At 47.2% G+C, this 19,346-nt stretch overlaps 3 protein-coding genes across 3 annotated transcripts in view; 1 reads left to right on the top strand and 2 right to left on the bottom strand.

Annotated features, from left to right (window-relative positions):
* cntrl (centriolin) overlaps positions 1 to 3,893 on the top strand; it is a 22,752-nt gene extending 18,859 nt beyond the window's left edge. Inside the window, exons 27-33 of the mRNA XM_084439295.1 lie at positions 371 to 547; positions 741 to 903; positions 1,023 to 1,123; positions 1,421 to 1,549; positions 1,989 to 2,198; positions 2,337 to 2,399; positions 3,185 to 3,893. Of these exons, the coding sequence (XP_084295421.1) occupies positions 371 to 547; positions 741 to 903; positions 1,023 to 1,123; positions 1,421 to 1,549; positions 1,989 to 2,198; positions 2,337 to 2,399; positions 3,185 to 3,418 (1,077 nt within the window). The 3' untranslated portion in view covers positions 3,419 to 3,893. The remainder of the gene's footprint in view (positions 1 to 370; positions 548 to 740; positions 904 to 1,022; positions 1,124 to 1,420; positions 1,550 to 1,988; positions 2,199 to 2,336; positions 2,400 to 3,184) is intronic.
* Positions 3,894 to 4,024: 131 nt separating this feature from the next.
* Positions 4,025 to 8,639, bottom strand: rab14 (RAB14, member RAS oncogene family). The gene is made up of 8 exons (XM_084440235.1): positions 8,544 to 8,639; positions 7,842 to 7,905; positions 7,667 to 7,720; positions 7,400 to 7,577; positions 7,234 to 7,300; positions 6,585 to 6,672; positions 6,189 to 6,219; positions 4,025 to 5,974 (listed from the first exon to the last, which is right to left on the bottom strand). The coding sequence occupies exons 2-8, from the start codon at positions 7,891 to 7,893 to the stop codon at positions 5,797 to 5,799; spliced, it is 648 nt and encodes a 215-aa protein (XP_084296361.1). The 5' UTR covers positions 7,894 to 7,905; positions 8,544 to 8,639; the 3' UTR covers positions 4,025 to 5,796.
* Positions 8,640 to 10,714: 2,075 nt separating this feature from the next.
* LOC311310062 (gelsolin-like) lies at positions 10,715 to 17,634 on the bottom strand (the record flags this gene model as incomplete). The annotated part of the gene is made up of 15 exons (XM_084439452.1): positions 10,715 to 10,884; positions 11,457 to 11,517; positions 11,670 to 11,747; positions 11,933 to 12,054; positions 12,449 to 12,623; positions 12,740 to 12,910; positions 13,798 to 13,888; positions 14,189 to 14,322; positions 14,660 to 14,964; positions 15,136 to 15,268; positions 15,384 to 15,473; positions 15,730 to 15,879; positions 16,190 to 16,351; positions 16,691 to 16,845; positions 17,442 to 17,634. 15 exons carry the CDS (start codon positions 17,632 to 17,634, stop codon positions 10,715 to 10,717), a joined length of 2,190 nt encoding a protein of 729 aa, XP_084295578.1.
* Positions 17,635 to 19,346: the final 1,712 nt, after the last annotated feature.

The following is a 19,346-nucleotide window of genomic DNA, read 5'->3' as shown; positions in this document are numbered from 1 at the left end:
ACTGACGTCAGGACAGCAGAGTTGCTGCCCATTTTTAACCGCACGCTTAAAACTCACCTCTTCAAGAAGAACTACCACGATCCACCCTCTTAAGCACCTATTGTATTTTAGATTGCTATTCTTGCACTTTGCCTTCAGCACTAGATTATGCTCTTGGTCACTTGTTTTAGAAAGGAGACACACTTGTGAGTTCTGGCAAGTAGTAGTACATTGGCTTTTCCTACGTTAAATGCAATTATTTAGTTAGTAGTTAGTTAGTAGCTTTGGATAAAAGCGTCTGCTAAATGATGTAATGTAGTAGTAATAATGTAGTAATGTAAATGTAATGTAAATGTAACTCGCCCCACCTCCCCTCTTGCTGTGTGCGCAGGAGCTGCAGGCGTCCACCAGGGGGCGTGACGCCCTGCGGAGGGAGGAGCAGGCGGTGAGGGAGGAGCTGGAGCAGAGGAGGGAGCGCGCGCAGCAGCAGCGCCGCAGGGAGGAGGAGCTACAGACAAGGCTGGGCCAGCTGGAGAGGGAGGCGGCCCAGAGACACGCCCAGCTGGAGGTACGCAACTCACATATACCGGTCACCACAGCCCTCTTTAGAAGACCACGCCAAGGTGTGCGACTCTAAAGAGCTCTCTCTGTGTGTGTGTGTGTGTGTGTGTGTGTGTGTGTGTGTGTGTGTGTGTGTGTGTGTGTGTGTGTGTGTGTGTGTGTGTGTGTGTGTGTGTGTGTGTGTGTGCGCCCGTGCCCAGGCGCTGCAGACCCAGAGCCAGGAGGAGGAGTCCGCCCTGGCCCAGCGCCGGCTACGGCTGCAGGAGCTGACGGCCGCCGTGGCCGACGGCGAGGGGCGGAGCCTCAGGCTCCACAGGGAGCAGGAGAACTCCGCCCTCCTGCAGGAGAGGGTGCAGCAGCTGGGTGACTGGGACATGTAGTTTATTTCGCCCTTAGCGAAGCGCATCACTCACTCATTAGCACCCATCTCTACCTCTCCGGCTGTGGGGGTTTCTCATCTACTGCCGTGTGATTGGCTGCAGGTCAGGAAGTAGCCGAGCGGGAGGCGGAGCTCCAGCGGCGAGGGGCGGAGCTGAGGGCGGCGCAGGCGGAGGAGGGAGAGAGACTGGAGCGGGCCGAACAGGTAACACACACACACACACACACACACACTCACACACACACACTCTTCATTGTGACAGATAATAATAATACATGTTATTTATAATGCACTTTACATTTCGAGAAATCTCAAAAGTGCTATAAAACAAAGGTTAAAAACAACAATGTAGTGCATTCATCCATGCTCCACATCCATAACACATCCAATACATCCACAACCAAGTCACATCCAACACATTAGTAAAATAATAGATAATACAATAATCAAAACATGATGCAAACATTACATGATCATTCATTGTAATGCGTTGTGTCATAGGAGCGCGCCGTCCTGCAGGGGGCGCTGTCTGCAGCAGAGCGGGCAGCAGAGGAGAACCGCCAGCACGCTGCCGGACTGCAGCAGGAGGTCCAGACGGCCAACACTCAGCTGCTCTGTCTCAGAGAGAAGGTACCGCAGGCCGGCCGGCCTGGCCCCAGCGCTGAACTGTGTGTGTGTGTGTGTGTGTGTGTGTGTGTGTGTGTGCGTGTGTGCGTGTGTGCGTGCGTGTGTGCGTGCGTGTGTGTGTCGAACTGGTCGAACCGTGGCCTTGTACAGACCTCTCAAAGTGTGTTTGTGTGTGTGTGTGTGTGTGTGCGCGAGTGTGTGTGTGTGTGTGCGCGCGCGCGTGTGTGTGTGTGTGTGTATGTGTGTGTGTTTGTGTGTGTTTGTGTGTGTGTGTGCGTGCGTTTGTGTGTGTTTGTGTGTGTCTGTCTGTCTGTCTGTCTGTGTGTGTGTGTGCGTGCATGTTTGTGTGTGTGTCTGTGTATGTGTGTGTCTGTGTGTGTGTCTGTCTGTCTGTCTGTGTGTGTGTGTGTGTGTGTGTGTGTGTGTGTGTGTGTGTGTGTAGCTGCGTAGCCAGGAGGAGGGGGAGGGTCGTCTGAGGGAGATCAAGGCCGCCATGCGCTCGCTCAGGTGGGACGTGAAGGCGGAGCTTAACAGCGGGATACCGCAGGTGGACACGGCGCCGGACGAAGACGCCTCAGACACAGAGACCCAGAAGGACAACGACCCCCACTACTCCCCCCCGGCTGATCCCAGACCAGCCTATAACACCGCGGTAATGTCTTAACTATGCTTCTTACACAGCATAACAACTGTACCCAGACCAGCCTGTAACACAGCAGTAATGTCCGACTATAACTCTTGCGTGACTGTTTCTTCGTGAATGGCGGTCTCTCTTCTTGACCGCGCCCAGGACGAGCAGTGGAGAGGAGAGGTCCTGAGAGAGAGACTTCGCCAGCAGGAAGACCACCTCAAGGTTAGACCACTCCCCTTCCCATCTCTCCTCCCTCCCCTCCTTCTCTCCGTCATCTCTCCCACTGTACGTACCCCAAGTTGGATGTAACATGCGCATGTGTTAAACGTACACGCCATATTCCAGTCACACAGGCATTATGTGATGTTATATAACATAGTAATAGATAGTCCTAGTTGTTTTCCGTTCTTAAAGGAGTAGTAAAGGGAAAATGCATGTTTAGCACTGTTTTAAGGTTACTTATGATCATATACAATGATTCAGATCAAAACGTTGACAAAACTAGCACTTTTGAGAAAGTCTGATAATTGCTCTACCACCGTTTTGGTCATACAATGAATGTGGATGGGCACCTTGAAAAATCATTCAAAAACATGTTAAACTCTCGATTTCAAAAACATTGTATATGATCATAAGTAACCTTAAAACAGGGCTAAACATGCATTTTCCCTTCACTACTCCTTTAAGCTATTCCCAGTGCCGGGAAATATGGAGTAAACGGCAACTAGGCACTGATGCACAGATGTATACGGTCATAAGACTGAACTATGTATAGAATCTGGCCACACCGTGACTATAAAGATGCACAAACTCAATGCTATGTTGTCCGATCAGAGAACACTGAATTGTCTCTGAGACTGACCCAGGATCCTGTCTGCTGTTGGACTCAATAAATCTTGAGTCTGATCTACAATTCTGTTCCGGCGCAATACTTCCTCTCGGCATTGACGCTTCAATACCAATCATCATTTATCACCGTGTGTGAGCTGACGCGTGTCGTCCTCTAGGCCCAGCTGCGCAGACGCATGTGGAACCAGGAGGAATCTCTGTGTCTGCGCAGGCAGCAGACGGAGGGTAGCCTGCAGGGACTGCGCCGGAGGGTGGACAAACTGGACCAGCTCCTGTCTCTGTCCTCCTCCGACTCCTCCTCCCTCTCCCCCACCAAGCGGACCTGCCAGAGGCCTCCGACGGGCCCTGAGAGACTGGACCCCACGGTGCCAGAGAAGGAGCCTGCGCTGTGAGCAGCGTTATCCAACGGCCACCGGGGGCCTCGCATCCTCAGTACCCAAGCACAGCTCCTCCCTAGCTGGGAGACGGGAGGACTTCCACGGGAGGATTCTGGAGTTCCTCTGTGGTCCGGAGCCAGCCTGAGCCCTGCTCTCGAACCTCCAGCATCACCTCCTCTACCCCCTGCTTCCAAATCCACCGCTCTGCGGCTGGACCCAGTCTGGGCCTGGACCCCCCTCTGACTGACTGAATATCCAGCTGGTGTTCACCGTTACCCACACCAAACCAGCTTTTATACAAAATAGCAATACTGATCAAATATTCATTACCTCAAATTTAGGTTGTGATCAGTGTGTTAAGTGTGGGAAATAATCTCCCTGTGCCTACAGTATTTGATATTTTATGACATTTTTATATGATTTTATATTACAGCACTTTTACTGTAGCTCCACACCCAGTACATCCTTATTCTTATTAATCTCTCATGTAATTAAGTGTGGTTAACTTTACATAAAATAAATATTTTTTCACAATTTGTCAACATCCGTTTGCTTTTACTCTCAGCTGTTCAATCAACCAGCGTGGAAATGAAGCGCCGTAATCCCATGGTCTCAGTAAGCTTTATTTACAAATATTACAATAAACTGCATTATGGTCATAAAATGAAAAGTACAGCTGACGGGAATCGTCACAGATATAAATAACGGGACCCATGTACATACAAGGTGTTAAGTTTTTACAGAAACGGGTGGCAAAAGAGATGTACTGTTATAACGCCAGATGAAGTTTTGACATGATCAGCTTTGAGCATTCATAAATATGGTGTCATGGGGCTGTTCAGTCAGAGCCAGTGCTGTTACCGGGAGTAAACGGTGAACGGTTACCTTGCCGATATGATCAGTCAGTGCTTCGTATTCACAATAATATAAACATTGTACAATATCAAAATAACAGACTTCAATCATGACTGTACATTAGGAGATGCCATTCACTACTGCTCAGGCGAGAACATGATCACCATGATGCGAGTCCCAAATCATGATCGTGAGAGGACAACTAGCCGACAACGGCCTCTTCACAAGAGCAGTGCCCCATGGGATGTGATGGAGCACAAACAGTACTGTAGTTACATTCTGCAAGCCAGTACAAACATACTGAATGGAAAGTCGAGTCCTTATGGATCAGTTGAAATCACATCCTTCATTCATGGTAGATTTAAGTAAGCTGGAATGATTTTTAAGATTAGTAGGGAGAATCAAACTGCCAAAGACATGGACGTATCATAGTAGTGTGGTGAGTCAAAACAAACCAGTCAAACCCAACTGCAAACAAACACATCCTTGTTCTATACAGAGAGATGGGTTCTACTATGTGAAGCAAGGCGCAGGCTGTCCTGTATCAAAACAAGGTAACGCTCAATTTACACATGACTTGGTTTCTTACAATATTCTGCACAACAAGTTACGCGGAATAAGGCAAAACAAATCAATCCCAGAGAGATCCTAGGTTTGCGGTGTTCCCATGCTACAGGTCAACACGTCTTCCTGTGAGGCACCTAGGAAATCGACTATTTGGTCTATACATGCTCTTCTATATACTGGACCTATCATATGGAATCTTCCCGACTTGTTTACAAAGGGTAAAAAATAATAATAAAGAGAATATATTTGGTAACAATCATATAATATAACGAAAAGTACATCCAACAAACGCCAAAATCGAAGCCTTCTGAAGTAATTACAAAGTCTTAACAAGAATGATCAGTATAGATATTATGTTGAGTGAATCATGCACCCGTTATCTTTGAAATCCGAGTCTGTTTGCTCAATACTTCACTTTCCATATAATCATATTTTTTTCTGAGTTTAATAACTTAATTTCAATTAAAATAGTACTACACTTAAAACACCACAGCTGTGGTGTGTCATGAATGGCTGCTGTGGTTCTCAAGGAGCAGCAGAGCCTGATGAGGCCTCTCTCTCTCTCCCCTTGGTACCAAGTTCGCTTCTCTTTCTTCTTTTCTCCTCTTCCCCTTTCTTCTCTTCTCTCCACTTCCTGCCCCCCCCCCCCCACAGCCCGTCTTCAGGCCGGGGCTGTACCGGGGCAGCTGGGAAATGTGACGCACAGGTGTGGCGCCGTGCAGAATAACTGGCTGAAAGGGACAAGGGAAAAAGAGAGAGAGAGAGAGAGAAGAAAGAGAGAGAGGGAGAAGAAAGAGCGAGAGAGAGCGAGAGAAGAAAGCAGAGGAGTGGGGCCTCCTAGTCGAAGAGCCTCCTGAGGGGGTCAGGTCGACGCCACAGCCGAGAAGAGAGGAGGCGGGGCCGGGCAGAGTGGGAGGGCTCCTGGGGGGTGGTGGTCAGAGGCGGGAGGTGAAGGGTGCTTGTTGAGGTCATTAGCAGCTGCAGCCCTCCTTGGCGGGCTGGGGCTCGCTGGTGAGACGGCCCCCCTGCGGAGCAGAGGGTTTGTGCTGGACCCCCGACTCGGCCGCGTTCAGGTCCAGACTCCCGTCCTGGATGTTCTGGTAGATCTTCTTAGCAGCCTCCAAGAACGCGTCCTCCACGTTCTCCCCTCTGGGTCAGACACACAAGTATAAACGGGCGTATTTAACGGGTGGGTGTACACAACATATACAAGATGCATCTGGCAGGAGTGCTGAAAACAAACAAACAAACAGAAAAACAAACAAAAACAAACACGATCTTAAACATGCCTTTGAACAACAGGCACTTTCATGTCATCGATGCCACCCTGAAACCCACAATGTGTGTGTTTGACTTTACTTACGTCTTTGCACTGGCCTCCAGGAACAGTAGACCTGCAAACACAGGACATCATTACAGCTGATACACAGAGAGGCTGTTCATCCATCTGTTCATCCATCCATCCATCCACCCACCCACCAGACAACTCTGGGGAGACCTGAGTAACTCCCTTCTCTACCCTCTCTCCTCTTTCTCTCCTTTCCTCTCCTCTATTCCCTTCTCTCCTCTCTCTCTCCCTCCCTCCTCTGTTCATCCATCCAGACATAACTCTGGAGAGACCTGAGTAACTCCCTTCTCTAGCATCCCTCTCTCTTCTCTCCTCTTTCCCTCCTTTCCACTCCTTTATTCCCTCCTCTCTTCCTCCTCTCCTCTCTCCCTCCGCTCCCCATGATCACCTGGGTGACCCTAACTCCCTCACCGTTCTCCTCTGCAAACTGCTTGGCCTCCTCGTAGGTGACGTCCCTCTGGGCCTCCAGGTCTGCCTTGTTTCCTATCAGGATGATCACCTGAGGAGACACACACACACACACACACACACACACACACACACACACACACACACACACAATAGTGAGAGTATGCAAGACGGACCTACAGTAACTCAGAAAGTTTGGCGAGGTTTTTGAACGCTATACAGTAGTTAAAGGACAGGTTCAGAATTTAGCATTATAAGCCGTGTTAAAAGGTTATTTACAATCATATACAACGGCCGATATCAAAGTTTCGTCAAACAGTGCACTCTCGAGATATAGCCCGTCGCCGCTAACATACTCAATGGATCCATAGGTGCATAGACAAAATCCCTCAAAAACACCATAAACTCTTGTTTTCAAAGACAGGAAACTCACAGAGTGTCCTTTAACTCATAGTGTTAGGCTAGCTAACTACTGCTAACTTAGTGTTGAGGTTGGTTCCTAGGCTATCGTTAACTCAGTGTGTTGGGGTTGGTCAAGTTCTCTGTAAAGCGCATTGTGTTGCCTCTGGGTATGAAATGTGCTATACAAATAAAGCTTTGATTGATTGATTGATTGATTGAAGTTCCTAGCTTTAGCGTATAGCAAACTCACCGTGTTGGGGTTAGTCAGGTTCCTAGCGTCAGTCAGCCAGCTGCTCAGGTGGTTGTACGTGCTCCTCCTGCAGAGACACAGAGGAAGAACCAGTGAAAACACAATAGTCTGACTATCAAAGTTACTTTACGTCTCTGTCTGTGGTGTGTAGGTGTGCCTGGCCTACCTGGTGATGTCGTAGACCATGAGTGCCCCTGCTGCACCCCTGTAGTAGCTGCGTGTCACGGCTCTGAAGCGCTCTTGGCCGGCGGTGTCCCAGATCTGCAGCTTGATCTTCTGACCGCTCACCTCGATGATCCGCGTACCAAACTCCACCCCGATGGTGTGGGGGCAGTCCGCCATGACTGGAGAGACACATGCGCGGACAAACGTCATCATCACAGCAATAGGAAAGAAGAATGTATAAAAGAGGCTAGCATTTCTAGCTACTCACATTTCTTTTCGGTGAACTGATGAAGCAGACATGACTTCCCTACGCCCATATCACCTAGGACGAGGGAGGGGGGGGAGAATCACAACCTCATGACAGCAAAGACAAGTGGGCTGGGTCTGACGATAGAGCAGAGTAACTTCTAGTGGGTTTACTTAAGTATTATTGACACACTTACCGATGATGATGTATTTGAAGATATAAGAATAGTTGTATGGAGCGGTCGTCATTTTGGCGCTGGTCTGAAATATTTTGACAAGAGTATTAAGCCAAGTTAGATATGTGTTATATAAAGTAATCAGACAGTATCGTTAGTGGCTTGCCAAACAACAAAACAGACATGCCAAGAGGACAAGCTAGATGGTTAACGTTAAATTACAAAATATCCAGCTAGCGAAGCTAATTAACATTCATATAAATGTCATTGGCACAAATTACTTGTGTACTGCCGCGGAATTAACAACACAAACTCCAACAACCGGTAAAACAATAAGTGAACACTTGTTTTAGATGCTAGTACTGTCTAGCTATCCCTAGCGGTGGTGCTAACTCTTCCTTTAGCTAGCCAGGTAGCTACTGATTTGCCTCGATGGAAGTAAGGTTAGCTTTGAGACCCCGCAATTACAATTGAGTGACAAGTGATTTGGTAGGGATAAGAAATCACGTAGTAACGTTAGCATTAGCTAGCGTAAAATGTGCTAGTAGCTTGCTAGCTATAGCTTGCTGATGATGACGCGATGCTAGCTAGCTAGCTAGAAAACGAGCTGGTTAGAGGCCACTGATATTAACGTAGCTTGCCAGAGACATCAAACGACATAATGCTATCATTCCTCGATTTCAGAAACACGTGTTATATGTGTCATCTCTATGTTCGTTTTACCTTTAAATTGCTTATCTAACCCGGTAATTCAACTTCGTTATTAGGCTGATAGCTATCCGCATAGCCCTCTTTAGGTTCCGTGCTATCCGTCAAGCAGGCAGCGTAGCTCTGGCTTATTGGTTATGGTTTCTCAACCACAGTCAGGTGAGTTCCGCCCCCTAGTGAAAAGGAGTGCACACAGCAGATTGCTTCTTCTTCTTCTTCGGCGTTTTACGGCAGTTTGCATCCATACTCTTGCATTACCTCCATCTGTCGGAGCTATATTGCTCCTACATCCTTCATATCAGTCCTCCAGTTCAGATTCTCGCCATCTGCTCCTACATCCTTCATATCAGTCCTCCAGTTCAGATTCTCGCCATCTGCTCCTACATCCTTCATATCAGTCCTCCAGTTCAGATTCTCGCCATCTGCTCCTACATCCTTCATATCAGTCCTTCAGTTCAGATTCTCCCCATCAATCCAGTTGTCAGGAAGCTAATCCAGCATCTCCTGCCTCTTCCACTCCCTCCACATTCCAGTATATTATTCAGTGTGTCTCCTGTCAATCCTGCTCTCCTAATTCCCTGCATCATTCCCCCTCTCTCTATGATGTATTTCCCACATCTGATCACATGCTCCACCGTCTCTGGCTCTTGGAATCTCTCACACTTCCCTGTTGGATGTTTTCCTATCATGAATAGTTTACTGTTGAGATGTGTATATCCTATCCTTAACCTACTGATTCCTGCGTCCTCTTGTCTGCTCCCCCTTACACTCCTCACAGTGCCAACTTTACTCTGAAGGTTATAGAGACGTCTTCCTTTAGTCTCTTGATCCCATTGCTGCTGCCACTTTCTATTTACCTCCCTCCATACAATACTCTTTCCTTCTGGGTGGTGCTGCCAATGGAGTCTCAATGCTTCCTCCAATATGCCCTCTTTATCTGCCTTATTTTTCTCCTCACTACTGCCTGGGCTTGCTTATACTGCAACATTGCCTGTAGGTTTTGTGTTCTTTTTGTGTGTTGGCTGTAAGCCGACACACCATGAAAGGGGAATCCTATTTGTCGCTCCCTTTCTCCCTCTTGTCGTTGTTGACCTGCAGTTCTATGTTGCTACCACAAGATGCAGTGGTCCCAGAACATCAAATCAAAAAGACTCCACAGATTTCCCAGTGGAGTGATCCGAGTGGATCACCGCGAAGGTTGTGAGTTCAATCCTTGGTGTGGACATACCAAGGTACCATGACATATTTTGTCACTGGATGTTATAGAAGTTATGTAACGAGCGCGGGTCATATTTGTTAATTATAGACCCTTTTACAGCCTAGTCAGCACAAGTATGCGCGCATTCTTGAAACAGTAGCAGAGGAAGACAGACGACATCGCTATTATTAAGCGTACAGACTGGACTGAGGACATCATGATGATCATCAGAAATGCCCGCGTTTGTGGTGCCCATTTTATATCAGGTAAGTTATTTTGACTATGTGGTTTCACTGGAATGTGTGGTTGAAATGTAGCCCTTCTCAGTCCCGTTGTCGCATTCCGCTCGCTCATGCCAGACAACAGTCCTTTGCTGGTCCATTCACTCCAATAGTATCCAGCTGCAGCCGTGCAGCTACCGAAATAGGACCCGAGAAATAGGACCCGGGAAATAGGACCGCACCGCAGGTATTCTGGGAATTAGAGTCCACTACAGCCTATATGTATTGCTAGTTGTCATATATGTAATCATCCAGATTTGTGACAAAAAAATAAAAATTAGACTAAAAATGACCTCAGTGATTGTAGCTAGTAGCTAGCTAGTTAGCTAAGCGCTGTAAAGTTAGTTCAAGACTACTTTTCATTTATTGACATAGCTAATCAATGATATAACACTTTCAATTGTTATATACCCCAATCATTTTAAGGAAAGGCATTTTGCGCCGGGTAGCTCACCGGATGTTGAATCGCAGTAATAATGTGTTGTATTACCGAATTAAATTAAAGTAAAAGGCAGACTTGATTAAAACTGGATCTTTCTTTAAAACAGTAAAAGTGTAACATCAAGACAGCAATTATGTCAGTATAGTGCAGGAGAAATCACCAAGAGGTACTGTATGGACCAAGGTAGGGATGGTAATGGACAACAATGGTACAGAGTAACATAACAGCTGATCCAGGACCAGGCCTGAGCCTCTCCCTGCTGGGTTCAGACACGCAGACCGGCCATGGCTCGCTCCAGAGGGTCGCTGCTCCAGTAGTCCAGGTCCCAGCCCAGGAACCAGCCGGTAAAGGTTGGTGGTTCGAATCCCTGCTTGATCATCACTATGGGGGTCCGTTTGTCACGGCTGGCGGGGTCTGTCTCTATGTAGCGGGAGGCTGGGAACATGAGAGAGGGGGGGGGGGGGGGGGGAAGAGGACAGGCAGTTTAATTAGACATGAAGGTTATATGTATGCAGGGCCCCCGCTAGGGGGGGGGGGCAGAGGGGCGGTCACACCAGGCCTCGCACTTTGGCTGCTGTTGGAATTTTAGTACACGGCGGTGCGCTAAGTTAACTTGCCCGAGGTAACCACGACATCACTGGAAACTCTGCTCTTTCGTGACTCAGAGCCGTCTTGGGGGGAGGGGGGGGGGAGAGAGAGCCGTCTCGAGGGGGGGGCTTGTGACTAAGCGAAAAAATATCACTGCCATGTGCAAAAAAAAAGACGTGCATGCATAGTGCATAAGGGCCTCGCATATCTCCCAGTATGTATGACCCTCTAAATGATTGCAGCACTTTTTTTACCCTGTGATCTACAGTCATTGAATTAACTTTCATTTCTGTTTTGCACTGACAGACACGAATGTGTTTCCATGCCAACACCAGACAGTCAGGATGACCATTGTTGAGTGGCGAATAAAACAGGGATGAAGTGATGTCATGTAACTTGATAGACCCCGCCCTCTTTACCTGAGGCCATACCCTCTGTCCTCTCCTCCTCTTGAGCTTCTCCTCCAATCCACACAAACACCTGCGAGGGAGAGGAGGAGTCAGATGGTTGGGAGGTGCTTTCAACACCAAGGTTGTGTATTAGAATGGACCGTCTAACTCATCACCTGTTGATGACCACACCCTATACCGCCGCCCATCTGTTGTCTTGACAACCCCACAACCACCACGCACCTGTTCCCAGGTGTCCAGGATCATGACATCATCAGGGGCCAGGTCCTCTTGCGTCATCTCCCCCGGCACCTCCTCGATCTGAGAACGCAGTGACCGTGGTACATTTAACACCTCAGCCTTACCCAGCCAGTCTGTTAATGGCTACTGCATGAGGGGAAGAGATCTAGTTCAACATTGCTAACTTGCAGTAGCCGTGTGAATCCCAGGAAGACGATACATAATGTCACCTAAAAGGGAAACCACGACGAGAACGCCCGACTCACAAGGAACTGTCCTGTCTTGTTGGAGCAAGCGAACAGCCGAGGAGGATGGACGTCCATCTTGTCTTTCAGCCGGCCCGAGGTGCGGTAGTCGGCTTTCCCTCCGAGAGCATCCCAGAAGTCATCTTCACACACACACACACACACATATAGAGTTAAAGGTGCTCGGTTAGATTTATTTCGGCAACTAGAGGGGGAAGTGGTGCAGCGTATCAGATATAAACAAGTGGGCGTTTTCACTCCATACGGTGCCGTTCAAGGGGTGGGGCTCAGCGCCGGGCCGGCCTCGCTCATAATAAAAATAATTTCTGCATTTGCTCCACAGGCACGACACCGTTGGCTATATTTTCTGTACAGATAGTTATGACTCCCCTTAACCTATTTATTGCATATATAGGATTTTTTTATTTATTTTTTACAAAAAGTGCAGTAAATCGAACAGAGCACCTTTAAGGGCAATGGCAGAGAGTAGTACTTGCAAGACCATTTTTAGTAAATAAACTTCATTTTCCAAAATACCTTCTTCTTCCCCCTCTGGAACCTGGGAGGCAGACACTCCCAACAGGTCAGTGAGCTGCTCAGCCCCCTGCTCCTCAGAGTCGCTGGTTCCACTCCCCCGCCACAGGTACGCCCCTGCCGGGCTCACCAGCACAAAGGCATCGTTGGAGTTCAGATTGGAGGCAGCAGCATCAACCTGGGGAGGGGGCAGGGAGGGGGCGGGATACACCCAAATGTGAACCCTATTGATCATAGCTCCCTATATTCTACCATAGTGATGGGAACCCGCCAGCGTCTCATTCAGTTCCTCACCTCTGCAGCGCGGGTGAAGCCGGCCGGATTGGCCCGCACCTGGAACAGGCGTGTCTCTGCCGCCTCCGATTGGCCGCCGTACCTGGAAGAACCGCCCTTATGCACCACCATGGGCTTGCCCCCGAAGAGGCTCATGAGCTGGGCAGGCTCTTTTCCCTGGATGACCCGCACCTTCATCACAGCAGCGAGGGACGATCATCAGCTCAGTTTACACACTCAAATTACCTCACACACCCAGACTAGGATCCTTTTGAATGGAGACTCAAGAGATCACAGACACAGACACTGGCGCTCCGGGCCAGTGTAACAACTGGATGGGGAGCGCGTTACAAATGCAGTACCTATACCTAATACAATGTGCTTTGACTGGGAAGTGTGTGTTTCTGTAATGGAATCTTCTTGCTACATCTGGAGAACATACCAAATTATCTATGATAAACCAGAGCTGATGGTAGAGCGCTAACCTTTTACAGGCTACTGTACACTGCTAATCCTATACTGTGAACAAGCCAAATGTACTGTATGGTAGACTACTAACCTGTACTATAGTAGACTACTAACCTGGACTATAGACTACTAACCTCTATAGATCACTAACCTGTACTACAGACTACTAACCTGTACTATAGACTACTAACCTCTAGACTACTAACCTGTAGACCACTAACCTGTACTACAGACTACTAACCTGTACTACAGACTACTAACCTGTACTTTAGACTACTAACCTCTAGACTACTAACCTATACTATAGACCACAAACCTGTAGACCACTAACCTGTACTACAGACTACTAACCTGTAGACCACTAACCTGTACTATAGACTACTAACATGTACTATAGACTACTAACCTCTAGACTACTAACCTGTAGACCACTAACCTGTACTACAGACTACTAACCTGTACTACAGACTACTAACCTGTAGACTACTAACCTGTAGATCACTAACCTGTACTATAGACTACTAACCTCTATAGATCACTAACCTGTATAGGCAACTAACCTGTTCGATAGGAACCCGTTCCAACTAGCCTACGGTATATAGTTTACTGACCTGTACTGCCCCTCCTCCCAGCTCCTCATCCAGCTCTGCAGCCAAGATGGCGGAGGCTCCCACCTCATCTTGACTGGAGTCTGCTCCCTGCCTGGGAGAAGGGAAGGAGAGAATCGTCACAAGTTGTTTACCAAACCTATTCTGTTTGTGCTGACCGGTCTTATATATAGTTCTGATGTTGTTTGTGTGGTAAAAACAATAGCAATATGACTATGTTCAGTAATAACAATACTGTATAACCACTGTGGAAAAAACACAGTAGAAAGAATGTAACAACCACTACATTACATTTTTACATTACATTAGTCATTTAGCAGACGCTTTTATCCAAAGCAACTAACAATAATTGCATTTAACGTAGCATCTAACAAAGCCCCAGCTCCTACAGTACCATATGTAGATGACCTGTCCCCGCCGTGTTCCATGCTGGTAGTTGTACAGGATTATGTAGCTGTCTCCTCCATAGAACTGTCCGTGAGTGGAGGGATCCACCTCCACCTTGTCCGACCCCTCAATACGCCAGATCTACACACACAGACGCTACGTACTGAAACCCCCTCACAGACAACGGCGTACGGTTTCAACTCAGTTTCATCTCAACTTACATTCCCCTCCTGTGTTAAGCGAATAGCTTCAACGTAGTTTATTTAACTAGACACATGTACCACGTACAATGAAATACAGATGGAATAGATACATGGATCCCATTCCTGGTGTCAACCTGTCCCTCCCTCCAGGTCTATATGTATACAGGTAAGATTAAGAACAAGATCAATATTTACTTTCATGTCCCCAAGGTAAATGACAGGGCATCAGTGTGTCCCCTAGGTGTGTGTCCCCCTTCGTCTGTCCTCCTCGTTACCTGCTTCTCTCCATCCCCCTGGTCCAGCATGTGGTGCTGGGCAGCCATGGCGTCCGACTGGTGCAGCTTGGACGCGTCGAAGGGAACCTTCTCGACTTTGGCGATCTTATTGGACACGTAGCCCTGGCCCAGCCCAACCGTGGCGTCGGCGTCCCGCCACACCTTGAAGAACTGTTTGAAGAGCGGCGTCTCCCCCTTCTCCGGAAGGATCTGAACCTGCGTGTGTTTGGGGTAGCCCATCTTCTGGATGAACTGCTCCGCCGTGCGGATCACCGCATGCCTCTCGTCCTGGTTGGCATCCTTACCTGGAAGGGAACGGTTGTTCGTTAGTCGGTTGGTTAGAGACACACAAAACTCACCTGACAACCATGCCACCTGGTAGAGTCATACAAACATCACCTGCCTAGCCTGTTATACCAGACAATCATAAACCTCATCTATTATAATATTATTATATTATATTCCTATATATTTACCTTTCCAGACGAAGATCTGTCCGTTGGAGCCATTGTCAAGGATGAAGCAGTCGCTGGACTCCAGGGAACTCTGGGAGAATGGGTTCTTCGCGGCTACCATGGCAACATCCATGTCTCCGCTGGCATTGGACACCTAAGGGAGGAAACATTTAGGCCTCACTACCATTGGTCAAGTCTGTAAAACATTATGTAAAAGTTTGGCATGGAGGAGAGCTGTTATATGGTAGCTTTAGTAGTTCTGAACTGACCTTGTATAGTTTTGCCAGCGTCCTATTGGACACGTCTGTTTTGGTGTCATCAACATGGGCTTCAGGCAAGTCCGGCTTCGGCCCCAGAATCTGGAACAACAACCCCCAAAGATGTCAGCACATCCTAAAATGTATATTGAGATGTATTTGATTTGTCTTAACAGCTCCAGGACCATGACGGAACTAAGTGTTTACACCTTCTCATGTTATCTTTGGGATTATTTTTGTATGTTTTAATCCATCAATAAATAAATGAAAAATGAAAATCGTATGACACGAATGTGTTGAAAGACTGATATGAACAATGCGCTCATTGGGTGTTTTAATCCATTATTTCTTCATTCACCTCCAGCATCTTCTCTGGCTCCGCCCCCTCGTCACAGATGTGCAGCTTGGCCCGCCCACAGCGCTCGTTGTCACGGATACCCTTGGACACTTGCGTGGCCTTAAGTTTCTCAAAGCGGTTGCTCTGGGAGCCGCACCACTGGTAAATAACCTGAAACATGGATGACACCGATCACAGGGGCGCTTATAGACAACAGCTCCATCACCTGAGCTGTTACATTATTCACAGGGCTGGGCTCCTTTATGTCATTCATTAAAGAAGAGCAGCTTCGGAATGGATTATTTACAATGGAATTATGTCTCATAATGGGTCAATAGTATATCATGATTACTAGTTCTAAGAGGGGTGCGTGCGTGTGTGGGTGCTGTATGTGTGTGTGTGTGTGTGTGTGTGTGTGTGTGTGTGCGTGTGTGCGTGAGAGAGAGAGATATATATAGAGAGAGTGTGTGCGTGTACTAACGTCTCCCAAGTCCAGGATGAAACTGTCTCCCTGGTTGAAGCTATCCCAGCTGACCGGAACCTCTGTTGCCCTGACAACACGCCGACCCCTGACCTGGAGCACGCGTTGGACCTCGACCTCATTGGACACCACATGCCTGAACCCTGAGGCCACACCCCCTTTCTGAGGAAAGATGGCGAGACTCATCACTAATTCATTATTTTAGATCAGAACATTACTGCTAATAATGCAGCAGCCTAGAAACAGCTAGCTTTGTACCACAGTACGGTATGTACTTCAATGTACTGTATATTACACCATACATGGGAGGGGGAACATGTTTTTTGCGGCTGACTAAAGGACTCACCTTAAGGTTCAGTTAACCCTCAGAGCCTAAGACACTTTTGGCCATTCCTTTTTTTTTTTTTTTACAACCTGAACATTTAACTTGACATAACTAGCCTGTTATGTCTCTAAAATAATGCATGTTACTGTATATAATACTATAATTCAAGCAGTTACCATGTACTTGAGTCCGGATTTGAAGTACCCACTGAACGTTTTGGACTCGTAGCCCTGAACCTCCCGGTACTGGATAGGCTTTCCCCCCAGGAAGTCATCCATCTGCACGGTGAAGATGGCCGCAGCTCCGCTCTCATCCTGTGAACAGTCATCCCCTGCGGCACCAGGAAAACAACTCACGTTGTTCATGGTTTCTACAGTCTCACTCTGACGTGATAACACAGGGTTTAGGCTCATCGTTCTGTTCACAACAACAGCGCTTGATGCTCATAGATGGATTTGCTCGTGCATAAAGAGCACAGGCCTAGAACGTAATGAGCACTCTAGGGGTCTGTTTCTTATCTTCCCCAGACACGATCTACTGTAGGGCTGGACACCGAATAAAGATCAGCCTTGTTGGGGCGGCTGTAGCTCAGTTGGTAGAGCGGGTCGTTCAATGATCGAAGGGTCAGGGTTCGAATCCCAGCTCCGACTGTCCACATATCGAAGTGTCCTTGAGCAAGACACCTAACCCCAAGTTGCTCCCAATGATCAGGTTAGCACCTTGCATGGCAGCTACCGCCATTGGTGTTTGAATGGGTGAATGAGAGGCCATTGTAAAGCGCTTTGAGTGCCGATAAGGTGGAAAAGCACTATATAAGTGCAGTCCATTTGTTTATGAATAATGTTTTTTAGTGTCGGGGGATCATGGGCTTAATCTGCGTCCAGATAATTGATAGAACAGGATCTAAACAGGTCAGTCTGGTCCCACCTTGCCAGAAGTGCAGGTCATACTGCAGGTTCCCGGAGCGTTGTTTGATGGTGTTGAGGACCAGGTAGGCGTCTCCGGAGTAGAACCCGCCATGCAGGTTCTGCGCCACCGCCACCAGGTCCAGCTTCTCCACCCTCCACACCTGCAGACCGGGCTTCTGTCCAGCACGCTCAAACTCGGGGTGGTACACCATACTGCACGGGGAGACAACACACACACCACACCGGTTTGGTCTTCTTCCATGGATTTCCACTATAGAATAAATGTTTTGGAATAAAATATGTGTGCTCTCCTCTGAGAATGGGGCAACTTTCATTCCTGGATTAAAAAATAAATCAGTCAACCAATCAATGAATGAATCGATTAATAACTCAGTCACCAGCACCCAGGCCAGAGTCACACAAGGTCTAGATCTTTTCTCTGAAAAGGGTCTGCAACCTAGACCTAAAAGCAAAGGATTGTTCTAATTGCACATGGTTACCCACCATTCTTTTAATTCTATTCATATGTGGTGTGTGGAATGGTATGCTAGTCTGACTCACCCATCAGTGACTAGTCTGAGCAGGAGGAAGGAGTGCCTAGTTAGTCCCTAGCTAAAGAGAACAGCAGCAGGCAGATCTTGCCTTAGGCATGCACTCCACACCTTCTCCCCACCCCCAACATATATCTTCCATTCTCTCGACTCCACCCATACACACACAAACACACACACACACACACACACACACACACACACACACACACACACACACACACACACACATTCTGTCCACAGATGACTCACAAGGCTGAGCCCCTCCCACACAAAGGTATGATCTTGCTGCAGAGACCTATTTACCCAACCAAACCACATCCTTTATAGCTCTGTGTATCTATCCATATTAATTATTTTTCAATCAATCAATCAATCAATCAATCAATCATTATCAACGCAGGAAACTGTGCAAAAGAATCAAACTCAGAATAAGATCAGTGCAGATCTGTGTTGGGCAAGTTACTTAATAAAAGTAATGAAGTTACTTTCTCTAAATTGTAACTACATTACCTTACTAATTTCTCTCTGAAAAATAATCAGATTACTAATTACTTTACTTTTTAGTTACTTTCTAAAGACAGATTATTTCTTACCCAAATCATAAAAGTGCTGATCTGGGATCAGTTTTGCATCTTAGATCATAATAGACATTAAAATAGCTGATCCTATACCAGCACTCCTGGCACATCTTGACCCTGATAACATAAACATTTCAGCCCCGACTGCAGAGACCACATGCAAATATCGACCAAATGAAAGGGAGCAGGCACGCACGTAGCCTAAATAACTCAAGATAATCACATTGATTATTAGGTCAGTAACTGTAATCCCTTACATTACAAGTTACTTGAAAAGGTAATATGATTACAGTAATCCGTTATTTACTCCCAACAGTGGTGCAGAGTGTTCCTAGTCATCGACCAGTAGCCTATAGGCTATTCTGTGAGGAAATTGACAATAGCAGCAGCAATCAATATGGGACATAATTTGCATTTTAACTGGTCAACTAGCATTCATTCGTCTTAGGCTTCCTGTGGCATACGGTTAATAATGAAACAAAAATACAAACTAATATTCTACAGATTACCCATGCTGAAAAGTCGAAAAGGAAGAGGCTCGAGCTGAGAGCAGTAGGCCTATAGGCACAAGACGATTTACGAGGGTAATTCATGTCTACTAAAGCTGCATGTTTCCCGTAACATTTACCTCTAAGTATCTGGCTTACCTGATGCACGAGAGTGCAATATGTGCAGCTTGATGTGTTGATTTCTGTTTGATACGAGCTTGCGGAGATAAAGGTGATCTCGTTCTTCCGCAGACTGAGTGGGAGTGGGCTACTCCCTTTTGCGCCGGGTAGCTCACCTTTCCTG

The sequence above is a fragment of the Borostomias antarcticus genome, assembly GCF_949987555.1.
Source record: "Borostomias antarcticus genome assembly, chromosome: 6".
In the NCBI taxonomy this organism is placed as follows: domain Eukaryota; kingdom Metazoa; phylum Chordata; class Actinopteri; order Stomiiformes; family Stomiidae; genus Borostomias; species Borostomias antarcticus.
The sequence above is the reverse complement of the archived record's forward strand: the minus strand, read 5'-3'. Positions and strand labels throughout refer to the sequence as shown.

What these genes read in the sequence shown, in the direction of transcription:
- rab14 (XM_084440235.1), bottom strand. Translation starts at nt 7,893, where the DNA reads ATGACGACCGCTCCATACAACTATTCTTATATCTTCAAATACATCATC. An exon ending in ACCTGACTAACCCCAACACG is followed by an intron (nt 6,673 to 7,233) that starts GTGAGTTTGCTA and finishes GTGTCTCCTCAG; the next exon opens with GTGATCATCCTGATAGGAAA. An exon ending in CTGGAGGCCAGTGCAAAGAC is followed by an intron (nt 5,975 to 6,188) that starts GTAAGTAAAGTC and finishes TGTCTGACCCAG; the next exon opens with AGGGGAGAACGTGGAGGACG.